Raw genomic sequence first — 12,818 nt, forward strand, 5'->3', positions numbered from 1 at the left:
AGGCTGAGGCAAAAGAATTGCCTAAGCCCAGGAGTTTGAGGTTGCTGTGAGCTGTGACGCCACCGTACTCTACTGAGGGTGACAAAGTGAGGCTCTGTCTCTAAAAACAAAACAATGCATATGCCTAGGCCTGGCCCTGGGGGCAGCCTGGGAGCCTGCCCTGATCACAGTGTGCTCATGACAGTCTAAGTCTCGGCCAGTTTGGGCAACCTCTGGCCTGGTCCCACCCTCCAGTGTGCTGGGGGAAAGACTGGGTCAGAGAAGCCAGAGACTTACGCAGGGCAGCCACCCAGGACAGCCTCCAGTAAGAAAGCAGAGCAGGACAGGGACTCAGGGCTGATTTCCAGCCCAGGGCTGCCACCACCACCACTCTTGAGTACTAAGATATCAGAGACCTGGGCCTCCCATCAGCTGTCAGACTCAGCGGGCCAGTGGTAAAGTTACCAGTGAATGGGAGACCTTCTAAGTCAGGCAGTGCCTACAGACCCCAGAAAGGAAAACTGGCATGAAGAATAGTAATAGTTAATAAAGCAAATACTTCTCTTGGATCTCACACAGAACCATCTCTGTGCCCAACACTTTCCCAAGACTTTACAGGTGTTAAGTCATTCTCAATACACTGTGAAGTGTCTGGCTATCATCATTATGTCCATTTCACAGTTGAGGAAACAGGCACAGACTGCCCAAGGTCAATAAAGCTGGGAATTTACCAGGTAGTGTGGCTCCAGAGTCTGCACTGCCTGCCCTGGGAGAGGCGGCATTACAGCTACTGTCCACACACTGCCCCGTCCAGCATGTGTGAGCACATTCAAAGCCTCCTGAAACCCCTGCACAGCAGCTCTGTGTCTAACACCCATTTTACAAATGGAAAGACTCCCCCTACCTCATGTAGGCAGAACATGTGGTCCTCCAGCCTAGGAGTGTACTGAAATTTAAACACAGCTTGCTGGGCCCCACCCACTGCCACAGGCTGGGATTCAGCAGGTGGGGCCCAAGAATTGGCATTTCTAACAACCCCCAGGGGATGCTGATGCTGCTGGTGGGGGTGACACTGGGAGGTCACCTGGCCTGGGACACAGAGGATGCTCAGTGCAAGAGGTGGGTACTCGCCATTGCAGGCCCTTCCTGGACTTCTAAAGCCTGTCTGGCAGCTTGATTTCAGAAACTTGCACAACTCTTGAGATCCAGACCCAGCTCTGAGTCTCGTGGCTCCAGCCTTCCACACTGTCCCAGAGACTGAGTAGTCCCTGGTGCTCTGCTGAGGCACATGAAGAGAGAGGCTCAGAAATATTTTTGGAAAGAAAACTCAGAGTGGAAGAGAAGAATACAACAGCATTTGGACAGTTGCAGTGTAAAGCAATGAGAAACATCTGAATCGAATTGAGTTTAAAATTACACCATTTTATAAAAATTAAAGAGGGGAAAAAAATTCTGGGCCAAAATGTGTTTTTAAAGATTTATGGCCTCCAGAGTGTTAGCACAACAGCGAAAGAGTCTGGGAAAGAACCCACCCTCCGCGGCGGCTTCTGCAGGCTGCTCTTCTGGGCTGCTCCCGCCAGATGATTAAACTAACTTTTCCCTGTCTGACCACAGGGCTGCTTTTTCCTTTGGTTGGACCTGGCCCTGCCCTGCTCTGCTCTGCTCTGCAGACATGTTTCTCACACACATTTTGGCACAGGGAGACTGTATGGAAACCTCCAACCCTCAGTAGGTCCAGCTTCACAGACTCCTAAGGGAAGTCGGGTATCAGAGACCAATCAGGCCAGGTGAATAAGTCATGGCCCCAGACCTCAAAGAACTGGCTGTCTGGAAGACAGTAGGTATCATCAGTGCACAAGGACAGATAAGGGAAAAGAGTCATGGGGACACATAGGGAGACCCTCCAAGGCTAGATGCCCACACCAGAGTGCCAGTGGGGCCCAAATCGCCCCCACACAATCTGAAAGCAAATACCTGAAAGAGACTCTCACCTGGGAGAGCCAGGGAGCCCAAGCCCCAGTCCCAGCACTCTGCTAAAGCATCTGGTACCTTGGGCAAGCCTCATCTGTGTCCAGATGCTACACCTACAAGGTGGGAGCACTGCAGGACCGGCTCTGACTGCTCAGGAATTAGCCTGCCTGTCACTCCAACCCAGCACTCCGAAGCTCCTGCCTAGGTTTTCCAAGCTTTGCCACTGGGGACTCCCGCCTCCCTACATCCCTTCTCTCTCAGGACTCTTGCTTTCTTTCCCATTCGGATGGGCTTTGTGATCACTTTTTTCACTAATATTAGAACATAAGCATGTTCCCCTCTGTAATGATAAAGTCTCAACAAACATTTTCAATGGCTTCTGTCGTGTTCCATCCAGAACATGTTCCACAGCTTGAATAATCAATCCCTAATCAAACAATAGCTAGGCTGCTTCCAATGTTTTACAGATATAAATAATGCAGACATGAAATCCTTCTGCCTGCAAGTATGCTCACTGTTAGAATCAATGGAAGTTATACAATTCTAAAGGTGGAATGGAAGCACTTGGAACTGGTGACCAGTGGGGTGGAGGCTGGATGGGGGTCCAGCAGCTGGCCTGGAACACAGCTATTGGTGAGCACAGCCCTAACAGCCTTCCTTGTCAAGGCCCGTTCCTCACACTTTGCCCCTGACATCCTCAGAGGGTACCTGCATCTCCCCCAACTCCATTGTTATAGGGGTGGTGTGAACCACCCCTCTCTGCCAGACAGCTGCAGATCCTGGTGAAAACCATGAGGACATCACAGGCTTCGAAGGAATAAACTGGGCCTCACAGATGTCAGGTGTCTGATGGTCACCTGCACGGCTACAGGGGAATTGACTCAGCCACACTCCTGCCCCCAGCAAGCAGACCAGACCCCCACAGAGCTGGCTCCTCTATCTTTTCCAGAAACAACACAGTAAGAGGGGTCCCTCAACTAGCAATTCTCAGCTCCCCGCATGCCCAGTACACAGCCTGTGGCACTGACCCTCTCCCAGACTTTGTTGCAATCCTCCATGGCCCCCACCCACTGTCCACACCCAGCTACTTCCCTGCAGGTGGAGTGTCCACCTCCTCAGCAGATGGGCAAATGCTGCTGTTCCCCAAAGCCCTTCTCCTTGGCCCTGCTCCTCACTGATCCCAGCCTTTCCCTTACACGGTTCAGGTCCCCAGGAGACCCCTGGGTGTCCCTCATGCCAGGCCCAGCACCAAACGCTGAGACCCAGGTCTGAATGCAAGAGCATCCCTACCTCTGAGCAGGTCCCACACCACCCACCTGCCTGGCACCTCCTTCCATACATATGTGCAGGTCTATACCACATCTCTGGAGCCTTCCAGGAACTAGGGTGTGTTGAGTACAGGAGGATCTCGCTCACAGCACCACGGCCACCATCCAGTAACATTTAAAGGCGATCCAATGTTCTGAGACCATCAAGACTAGACAATTGTTATATCCCTTCACAACACAGAATAGAAAACCAGGACCCAGATGAGTGCTATCTGCGCTGCACCACCAGCCTCCCTGGCCACATCCACGAATGCAGCCACCAGAGTCCACCGCAGTGGGCTATGCTCTACTTTGCTCCAGGCAGGGACAGCGGCCCCCCCCAGTACAGGAGGACCCTTCCCAAGTAAGCTGCTCAAAGGCAGCGGCAGGGAGCAGCCAAAGGCTGAGAAGGGTCTCTGCGACCCTTCAGCACCACACACACCTCGCCTAATACTGAGGCCAACAAGCTGCCTGCCTAGGTCAAACCCATCTTCTGCTGGAACCTCATTAGTACAGCTGCCCCAGGGCCAAGCAAAAAGGGCAGGCCTCCTGGGGTGGGGGCGAAGGTGGGTAGAGTGGGGTGGCAGGTGTCTCAGTGGGGCCACTGTACTCTAAGCTTTGGGCTTCTTGCCCATCACACTCCCCACCTCCCAGACAGACCAAGAATCTCTTACACATCTGTCGTTATTACACCAACAGTGACAACCAGGTCTGATGCTAGAGGGGCTCCCCCCAGATTACATCCTAATTACTGTCTAATTACTGCCTAAGCCTATTCTCCACTGCTGTGACACATCAGTAAATTGCGCCAGCCATGGTGGTTCATGATCCATTCATGGCTTCTGAGAGGGAGGTGGCTGACAGGACACCTGCCGAGAACCCAGGGCAGGCCAAAGACACCTGAGCTCACTGGGGCCCCAGAGCATCAGGCAGAAGGACAGTCTGAAATGTTGCCACAGGCCAAGGAAGGCCCCAATCCAGGGAAATGAATAGACCTTGCCACCCAGGGACAGGCTCCAGCTCTCTGCCCCTCCTCCTCCCGTCTCCTCCCTCCCCATGGGGTGGGCCACCTTTGGCTCCAGATCCCACTACAGCTCCTAAGAGCTCTTCCTCTGGCCCCCATTCTCAGCTGGCCCTTCCTCACAGAGGAAGGTCCAGAGAGAGAGCCCCCATCCAAGGGCACAGGGTTGAGGGACATTGTCCAGATCAGGAAGCCAGATGCCCACTTTCCCGAGGGAGTCTAAAGATTGACTTTGGATCTTCCTTTCCTGTCTTGGGCCACACCTCCCCAAAATAACCTCCAACTTAGAATCACATGGAAAATAAAAATAAATACACTAACAATGACCTACAGTTCCTCAAGTCCATGCTTAGAAACATCACCTCCTCAGCCCCTCCGAGGGTCTTTCCATTTCCCTGGGCTCTTGCCCCATGCCTTGCCAGCGTGTGCTATGGACCAGCATCATCTCCACATTGGACAGAAATGCAGAAACTCAGACCTGCCCTGACTTAACTGAACTGGGGTGTGCAGTGTAACAAGGCCCCCATGATTGTGTGCGCCTCAAAGGGGGAGAGGTGCTGCCCTAGCACCCACCCGGAGAAGGCGCGCCATCTTCCCTCACTGCTTTCTAAGCTGAGCCCGAGCGGCGAGCGCAATAAGGCAGGACTAAACGCACTTGAATAAAAAGGGAAAGAAAAGAAATCTAAGTCTCTCCATTCCTTGGAGACAGAAATAGTTCTGTGGCCTCCAGATGGACTGCGCAGACACAGGGGAGGTCTCGCCTTCCCGCCAAACTTCCTCAATGGGGATGCTGGCACCGATGCACCAGTGGAAACCAGAAAGTATTTCTCTTTAGGGCAGCAAAATGAGAGGCTGTGGCTCCTGTAGTCCCTTCTGTTATAATTAACTTGGCCAGAAATTCACCTAAGATACTAAATTCTGTACCTGACCCTCTAATTACAGCCAGAAGGCATCAGGAGACAATTACTTTCCAAAATAGTCCTTGGCGGCCAAGAAGCAAGGAGGAGTTCTCCGGGCACATCTCGACTGTGCCAGCTGCACGCACCCAGGGCCGCCCAGCAGCCACGGAGCCTGCCCCCCCTTCCTCCCTTTCCTCCTGCTCAGGCCTCATCCTCCTCCCATGTGGAGTGGCCAGACCGCCAAGCAAACCTGCAGGCCACTGTCACAGTGCCTGGGATTCCCAGGAGCAGAGGAGCCCTCTTCGCCCTCCATAAACCCAGCATGCCTCCCCAGCATGGATCACCACTCTAATTAAATCCTAACGGGCTCATGACAAACACTCCTACAGCCCTCCAAGTGTGCGAAACAGAAAGTACCTCCTTGGGCAGCTGCAGCCGCGGCAGCCACCACCAGAGGAGAGGCCTTTTTGCCCGAGTCGGGGAAGCTTCTGCCCTCCAGGATCCCACTTTTGGCTTCCTGCTTCTCCGCGGCAGTGGTCGAGGCTGATGTCTCCATCTCAGCTGCTCATCGTCCTGGGTAGCAGCCCTAAAAGAGAAGACAAAGGCACTCACCAACACTGCACCCAAACCCAGCCGGAAATGCCGACCCACATTCACGCCACTGCTCGCTTCTGAAGCAAGCAACTTCATCCTCACTCTCTTATAATTGGGAAGGAGGGTTTAATTAATTTTGAGACTTATTAGTCCTGAGATTCATCTGGTCTTCTGAATAACCTCCCGGACAACTGCTGGGCATGTTCATCATCTTTTACCCAGATTTTTATTATAAAATCTAAGTAACAAGTTCCCGCGGATGTAAGTCGTGAGAACTACCTTGAGAAATGAATTCAGAAGTAACTACTCAGGATCACCGGGAAAATAAAAATGAATAGAGTAAGAACGATCTAGAGGCACTCAAACAAAACCTAGCTTCCCCGATCACCAGATCCATCCTTCATTTATTTATTTTTTTTTTGTAGAGACAGAGTCTCACTGTACCGCCCTCAGGTAGAGTGCTGTGGCGTCACACGGCTCACAGCAACCTCTAACTCTTGGGCTTACGCGATTCTCTTGCCTCAGCCTCCCGAGCAGCTGGGACTACAGGCGCCCGCCACAACGCCCGGCTATTTTTTTGTTGCAGTTTGGCCGGGGCTGGGTTTGAACCCGGCACCCTCAGCATATGGGGCCGGTGCCCTACTCACTGAGCCACAGGCGCCGCCCCCATCCTTCATTTATTAATGTGTATGTTCATTCCTTCATCCATCATTCAACAAATTTTCATCCTTTATTAACTCACACTCAGTCGACATTATTTTTAAGCCCACTATTACACACCAGGCAATATGCCTCGTGCTGAAGGTACAGTACATGGAGTTTGCATTCTACTTGGGAGACAAAGAAAGGGGGAAATAATGTAGGTTTAATTTCAGTTAGCAAGAGGTAGCAGGGGAAAGGAAGGCAGCGCAGCAGCCCAGGGAAGGGCTGGAGGAGCAGATGGGCAGCACTGCCCTGCCTCTTTGAGGCTGGGGTGTGATTCCTGCTCTAGGGGACGCCTCACAGCAGCCAGAGTGTAGAGGCAGGAACCAGGGCCCATGGGAGGAGGCCAGCTTCTGTGAGGAGCGCAGAGAGCGGAGGCACAGGCATTGGAAGGTTTGAGCAGGGTGGAGGATGGGATACACTTCCAAAGAAAAGGGATTACTCTCCCACTGTGCTGAGTGGACTTTTGGGGGTCAGAGAGTGCTACTGCAATGACCCAGGGAGATGTGCGGGTGGTTCGGGTTAAGGGGGCAGTGGTGGAGCTGGTGAAATGAAAACACATCATCCTGTAGGCAGAGCCAGCAGACCCAGATATGGGCTGGATGTGGGATGGAATGGAAAGAGGTGCCGTGGTTAAGGGGGCAGGGACTAGCAGGAGGCAGGACACAGGGGACGTTCCTGTCTCCAGCAGGTGGCAGATCAGATGCACACATTTTTCTGACCTGCTTCACCATTTACAGACACTACTAATACAGTATTTGTACCATATATTATAGAATAGAAATCCTAAAGTAACATTTTTCCCCTAAAAAAGGTGGTGGCAAAGACAGCTCACATAGTTGGCTGATCTGAATAAGTGAGCAGTGGTGCTGTTTGCACAGCCAAACAGGAGAGGAGTGGGCTGGGAGCAGACCAGGACTGTAGTTGGGGCCCATGAAGTTGGTGATGCCCCCAAGCCTTTGGAGACCTGCAAGGGTGCTGTGGAGCAGGCTGGTGGGAATTCAATTGGGAGCTCAGGGCAGGGCTGGAAACTGAGGTGGGACTTTGGCAGCCACTCGGGGACATCTCCAGGTGGGTGGGAGGGAGACGAAAATGAGAAGACTCCAACCCTGAAGCCTGGGGGAAAGAACAGGCACCAGGCAAGAAGAGTGAGTAGGAATGGGCAGTGGGGGAGGTGGAGGAAAAACAAACAGAGGAGTGTGGGGTCCTGGAAGCCAACCAAGAAAGACACATGTTCAGGAGCAGGAGCCATTGACTCCACTGCAGGCCACTGAGAGTTGGGCAGTTTCGATCACCTGGCAACCTGGGCCTGAGTGGGCGCAAGGAGCAGGTTAGAAGCAGATGGAAACAGAGGCATGGGTGATTTTGTCAAGGGGTTTGCCATCAAAGAAGCAGAGAGATGGGGCAACCACCAAAGGGGGCTGTGAAAGGAGGCAAGAGCATGGTTCACATGTCTGCAGGGAGGGTCCTCCAGACAGCTCGTGGGTGGCTGAGAACAGTCACCAAAGGCATCAGGAAGCTTCCTCTCCAGGGGTCGCAAAGCTAAATAGACACTTAACTCTGTCTTTTTAGGTAGAAAATCAGAGTGTACAGGAGTGATGGAGAGGTATGCAAGATGAAGGCCCCAAATCTGCCGGCTGTGTCTGCACACACCAGTCTGTCTAATCTCCAGGATCTTTTAAAACTCCCTACCCAGAAAGCCAAAGACAGTCAGGCAGATGAGGAGAGAAAAACCTCCTTGAGGACTGTAGTGATTTATGGGGTTCCCTGTGACCTAGAGATTCAGGGATTGCTGTCTGCTCTTCTAAGACCATTTTTAAAATCTGTCACTGAAGACTGGCAATTTGAATGGCCCACCAGCAACATACCCTGGCTGGTGCCTCCCTCTCCTCTGCCCCCTAAGCCTAGCCATGGGCATTACCCCACTCAACCAGCTGTGTGCACGTTGAAGCCACCTCCCTCATCCCTACTCCCCCGCAGCAATCAACTGTGAGTGCTGCCACTTTCCCCTTCCACCCCTACCCCCTTCCCTGGTGGCACCTCTCCCAGCTGGAAGCCTTGTGACAGGTATTCTTCCCTCTGGGTCCTGGGGCTTCTCATATATCTCCAGGTCACCCCACCCCACCCTACTGCCAGATATCTTCCCCCAAACCAAGTCTCACCTCATCCCTCCACAGACCAAGGCCCTTCTGGCCCTGGCCCTGCACACAGCCAGGCCTCCACTCAAGCCGTGCCACCTCTTCATCTTTCTGTGTCTAATAAACTCCTGCTCTTCCTTCAAGATGACACTAAGACGTCACCTCCTCTGGGAAGCCTGGCACCCCTCCCAGCCCATGGTTCCTATCCAACACTCCCATACTATTCATTAACACCTCGGGGCCAGGAGCTATTCAGAGCAGCATCCTCACAGGCTGAGCTGGGGCACACTGGCACTGGGCCACAGTCGAAATCCCTGTCAAAAAAGCTTTGAATGGACCTCTGAAGCAGAAAATCATTCCTTTAAATGCAAGCAATAGGTCCTGGGGCTTCTCATATATCTGATCCAATAGATGACCAATAGGTTGCTTGCATTTAAAGTCTAGGTTTCCTCCCAACAAGCTCAGGTGAGGGAATTTAGGCCCAACTTTGAAACAGACCTTGAATTTGGAAATAGGACAAAAATCAAAATACCAGCTGGAACAACAAACCTTTAATAAGTATTTATTAGGTGCCAAATGCTTTACAGGGGTGAGCTCATTTCATCATCAAAACATTTTGTATAGAAGGAAACCAGTGCTCAAAGAAGTTGAGTAAAATGCCCAAAGACACACTCCTTAGAAGCGGCTGGGCCAGGCCTTGTACCCAGGTACCCTGGTACACCACAGGGAGCTGTCACTTGAGCAAGAACCCCAAGTGTGAAGGGATATGCACCAGAATTCCTTGGCAGGCAGTGAGGTAAGTGGCTATGGAGCCATTCAGGGGTGAGAAGCACTGCATGGGGGGCCTGGGGTCAGCGAAGGAGTAGGCATGGCCAGCGCCCCAATGCCCTATCCAAGACAGCACGATTGCTGGATGGGAACCATCAGCCAAGCGCTGTGCAAAGGCTGAGGTTCATCTGGGGCTACAGTTGCAAACACCATGGCCATGTAGGGGGCACCTGTCTGCATGGCACACGGAGGAGTTTATAGTTGCACACTCATTCGCTAACTCTTCACTGTGTGATTCTTTAGTGAAGGCTGGCTTCATGCTTCACCGCCCCCCATAAGTAGGTGTCCTTCCATTAGGATTGAACGTTCCCACTGCCCCAGCACCTGTCGTACAGCCTGGTCATACTTGCTGTGTGTCTACCTGGCTCCTTGCTTGACCATGACCTCTTTCAAGGCAGGGATGGGCCCCCCACTACTCAGTCTTCAGGCCCACCAGAAAAAGTGCTCACTCCCCTAGCCAAGTGGATATGTGGGGCTAGAGAGCCAGGTCTGTGCCTGGGAGGTTCAAATCTATGAGGACCAGAAAACAGCAGAGGACTTAGGACACCCTCAGGAGAGGAGCACATGACCAAAACCTAGGGTTTGAGTGACCAAGCCCCAGTTCCAGCCTCAGGGATGGGTGGACAATGCTCCTGCAGGACACTGATCTGACCCTCTTCAAATGCAGATGGAGAAACTGAGGTCAAACAGCTCAGAATACTCAGACTTTAGTGTCAGGGATGCCAGCAAGGAAAGAGCCTTCGGAAGGGACTGTGACAACTTCTGTTACAAACATCAGAGATTGGAAGGAAGAGAAGGCTACGGATGTTTTCATAACAGCACGCTATGGTCTGAATTTTCTGTCACTATACCCCAACCCCCCACAGTGATGGTATTAAAAGCTGGGCCTTTGGGAGGTGACCAGGCCATGAGGGCTCTGCCCTCATGAATGGGACAAGTGTCATTTTTTCCTATTCATGTCCCATGTGCCTCTCTCACCATGTGAAGATGTAGCTAGAAGGTTCCATCGGTGAGGAATGGGCCCTCCCCAGACACCAACTCTGCCGGAGCCCCCATCTTGGACTTCCCAGCCTCTAGAACTGTGAAAAATAAATTTCTGCTGTTCCTAAGTTATTTCATCTATGTATTTTGTTGTAGCCACTGGAACAAACTAAAACGCAGCAGCTGCAGCTCCCTCACACCAACACCCCGCCCTGTTCTGTTGGTAGAGCAGATAATTCCTACCAGGGAGGAAGCTGCCACTCCCAAGTGTAGTGAGCTGCCCAAGCCCACTCCCCATGGAGGGAGAAGGGCCAGGTCCACTGGCCAAATGCTGCCTGAGGCCTGAGCATGTGGTCACTCCAGGACCAGGGTAAATAGAGTGAGGGAGGACTCCTGAAACCCAGACTGGGGCTCATAGAAGCACTCAGGAGTTCATGAATGCCCATGGGGAGCTGATCCAGCAGGGGCTGGGGGTGTCCAGACAGCCCACTGTGCTCCTGGCCTCGCCTTCTGCAGACCAGCCACTACCCTCCCTTCCCATCCCTGCCCGGAGAGGAAGGCAGCAGACAGAGCCAAGAGCCTGCGCAAATCACAGGAATTAGTGGGATTAGCACAATTTCTGGGTAAACACCAGGAGCCCAGGGTCCCATGCAACCACTTTCACTCCCTGAAGCTCCTCTGAGGCAGACTCCACAGCCCCAGTGAACAGCCTTACCTGGACCTCTAGAGACCACCTGGAGATGGTGGGGAGGGGTCAGGCTCCAGGTTCCCAGGCCTAAGCTGGGGCCCAGTGATCTGTCCTGGGATTGTTCCCACGGGCTCCTCAAAGCTCTAGAACAGGATGGGGCAGGGCCACAGCACTTACAGTCGGAGGAGAGTCAACACCCTCACTTCACCTCTGAAACTCACAGGTCTCACCACTGTCCAAACAGAGCTCAAAGGAAACACAGCCCCACTCTTTGGGACTCTGCTAAGGGGAGGCGGCGCACTAGACCCAGGGCCAGGAAAAGCCCCCTTCCCATTAGGAGGTTTACCCAGGTCACCGAGGCCTCAGGGGGGCGTGACAACAGCAAGAAGCTCCAGGAGCGTTCCTGGGTCTTCCCTTGGAGATTCTGACTCTCAAGGTCCAGGCAGAGGATAGGGAACAAAATCTCCTCTTTTTTAAACAAAGTTCTACAGGTGCTTCTAAAAAAACAGATGTAGGAAAAACCAAATGGGGTGCTCAGAAGGTCCCTTCAAGCTTCCAAATAATTTGTAGAGTCCACTTAAAGCAAGATTGTGCAACCTGATGGAAAAAAAAATACATTTTTATCTTGACTGACTTGGAACTGGAAGCTGGTATCTCTCGGGCGTGAACATGGAACGTAAACCACAGTGCCTGTGGGTCCACTGAGACACAGATGTGTCCATACCTATGTTCACCACAGCTTCCCACTAATGGCAGGCACTGGACTCACCACTGACCCTGCCACCTGACAAGCACACAATATTGTACCACGGATGTGGTGCCTTTAACCTTCGTCACTATATTCAGTATGATTGGTTTCTTTTGCAGCCCTATAATTTTTATTACATGCATTTACAACATTATTCTGAGTTGGGGACCATGGGCTTCATCAGGTTGCCAGGAGTCCATGGCACAGAAAAGGTTAAGAACTCTGAGTTAAAGGACTGGCTTGAAGAATAAATTAATAATCAGAGCAGAATGAGCGAATCACCCTGAAACCTGCAATCCCAGACACCCTCCTTCCACCTGGCTGCTTTGAACTCCTCAAACGAGTGACTCACAGGAATTAGAGCATTGTTCCCCAGGCGAAATCAATCTCCAGGAGAGAGATGAAACCTACCAGCGATTGCAGCCACCTCGGGGCCGTGGTGTTCTCGTCTCCTCTCTGATCTCAGCATTGCAGCATCCATGCCCAGGACCCACACGCATGGGCACGCATGGGTGCGTGCACAAACAAAGGCTCACACACTCACATAGCACACAACATAGACGAACAAACCACATGCACACTCCCACGTGCATACATAGAAACCACATTGCTGTAACACACGTGCAGAGGCATACTCATACAAGGCTGCACACACGACATGTACATAGTCACACACCACATATGCAGCTACACACATATGTACACATGTAACAGACACGTGGTCACACATGCACAAGTGTGTGTACAAAGATACACACAGATCTAAACACACACACACACCCCCCGAAGATAGAGATAATAAACACTCGCCCTGCCTTGCTTACAGATTTATTTTTAAGATACAATGAGATAAAACATGTGAAAAGATCCTGGAGTAAAGAGCACAATGCCAGCGAAACACAGATTAAGGCAAATAATCCTTGTAACCTCATTAGAGCTAAAAGGAAGCAGCAGCCTCATGG

The 12,818-nt window shown here is 52.1% G+C and overlaps 1 protein-coding gene across 1 annotated transcript in view; it reads right to left on the reverse strand.

Moving 5' to 3' along the window:
* Positions 1-12,818, reverse strand: part of GLI2 (GLI family zinc finger 2) — a 244,693-nt gene that overhangs the window by 169,511 nt on the left and 62,364 nt on the right. The window contains exon 2 of the mRNA XM_053598127.1: positions 5,595-5,763. Within this exon, the coding sequence (XP_053454102.1) occupies positions 5,595-5,733 (139 nt within the window). The 5' untranslated portion in view covers positions 5,734-5,763. The remainder of the gene's footprint in view (positions 1-5,594; positions 5,764-12,818) is intronic.

This window comes from Nycticebus coucang, chromosome 7 (genome assembly GCF_027406575.1).
Source record: "Nycticebus coucang isolate mNycCou1 chromosome 7, mNycCou1.pri, whole genome shotgun sequence".
Taxonomy (NCBI): domain Eukaryota; kingdom Metazoa; phylum Chordata; class Mammalia; order Primates; family Lorisidae; genus Nycticebus; species Nycticebus coucang.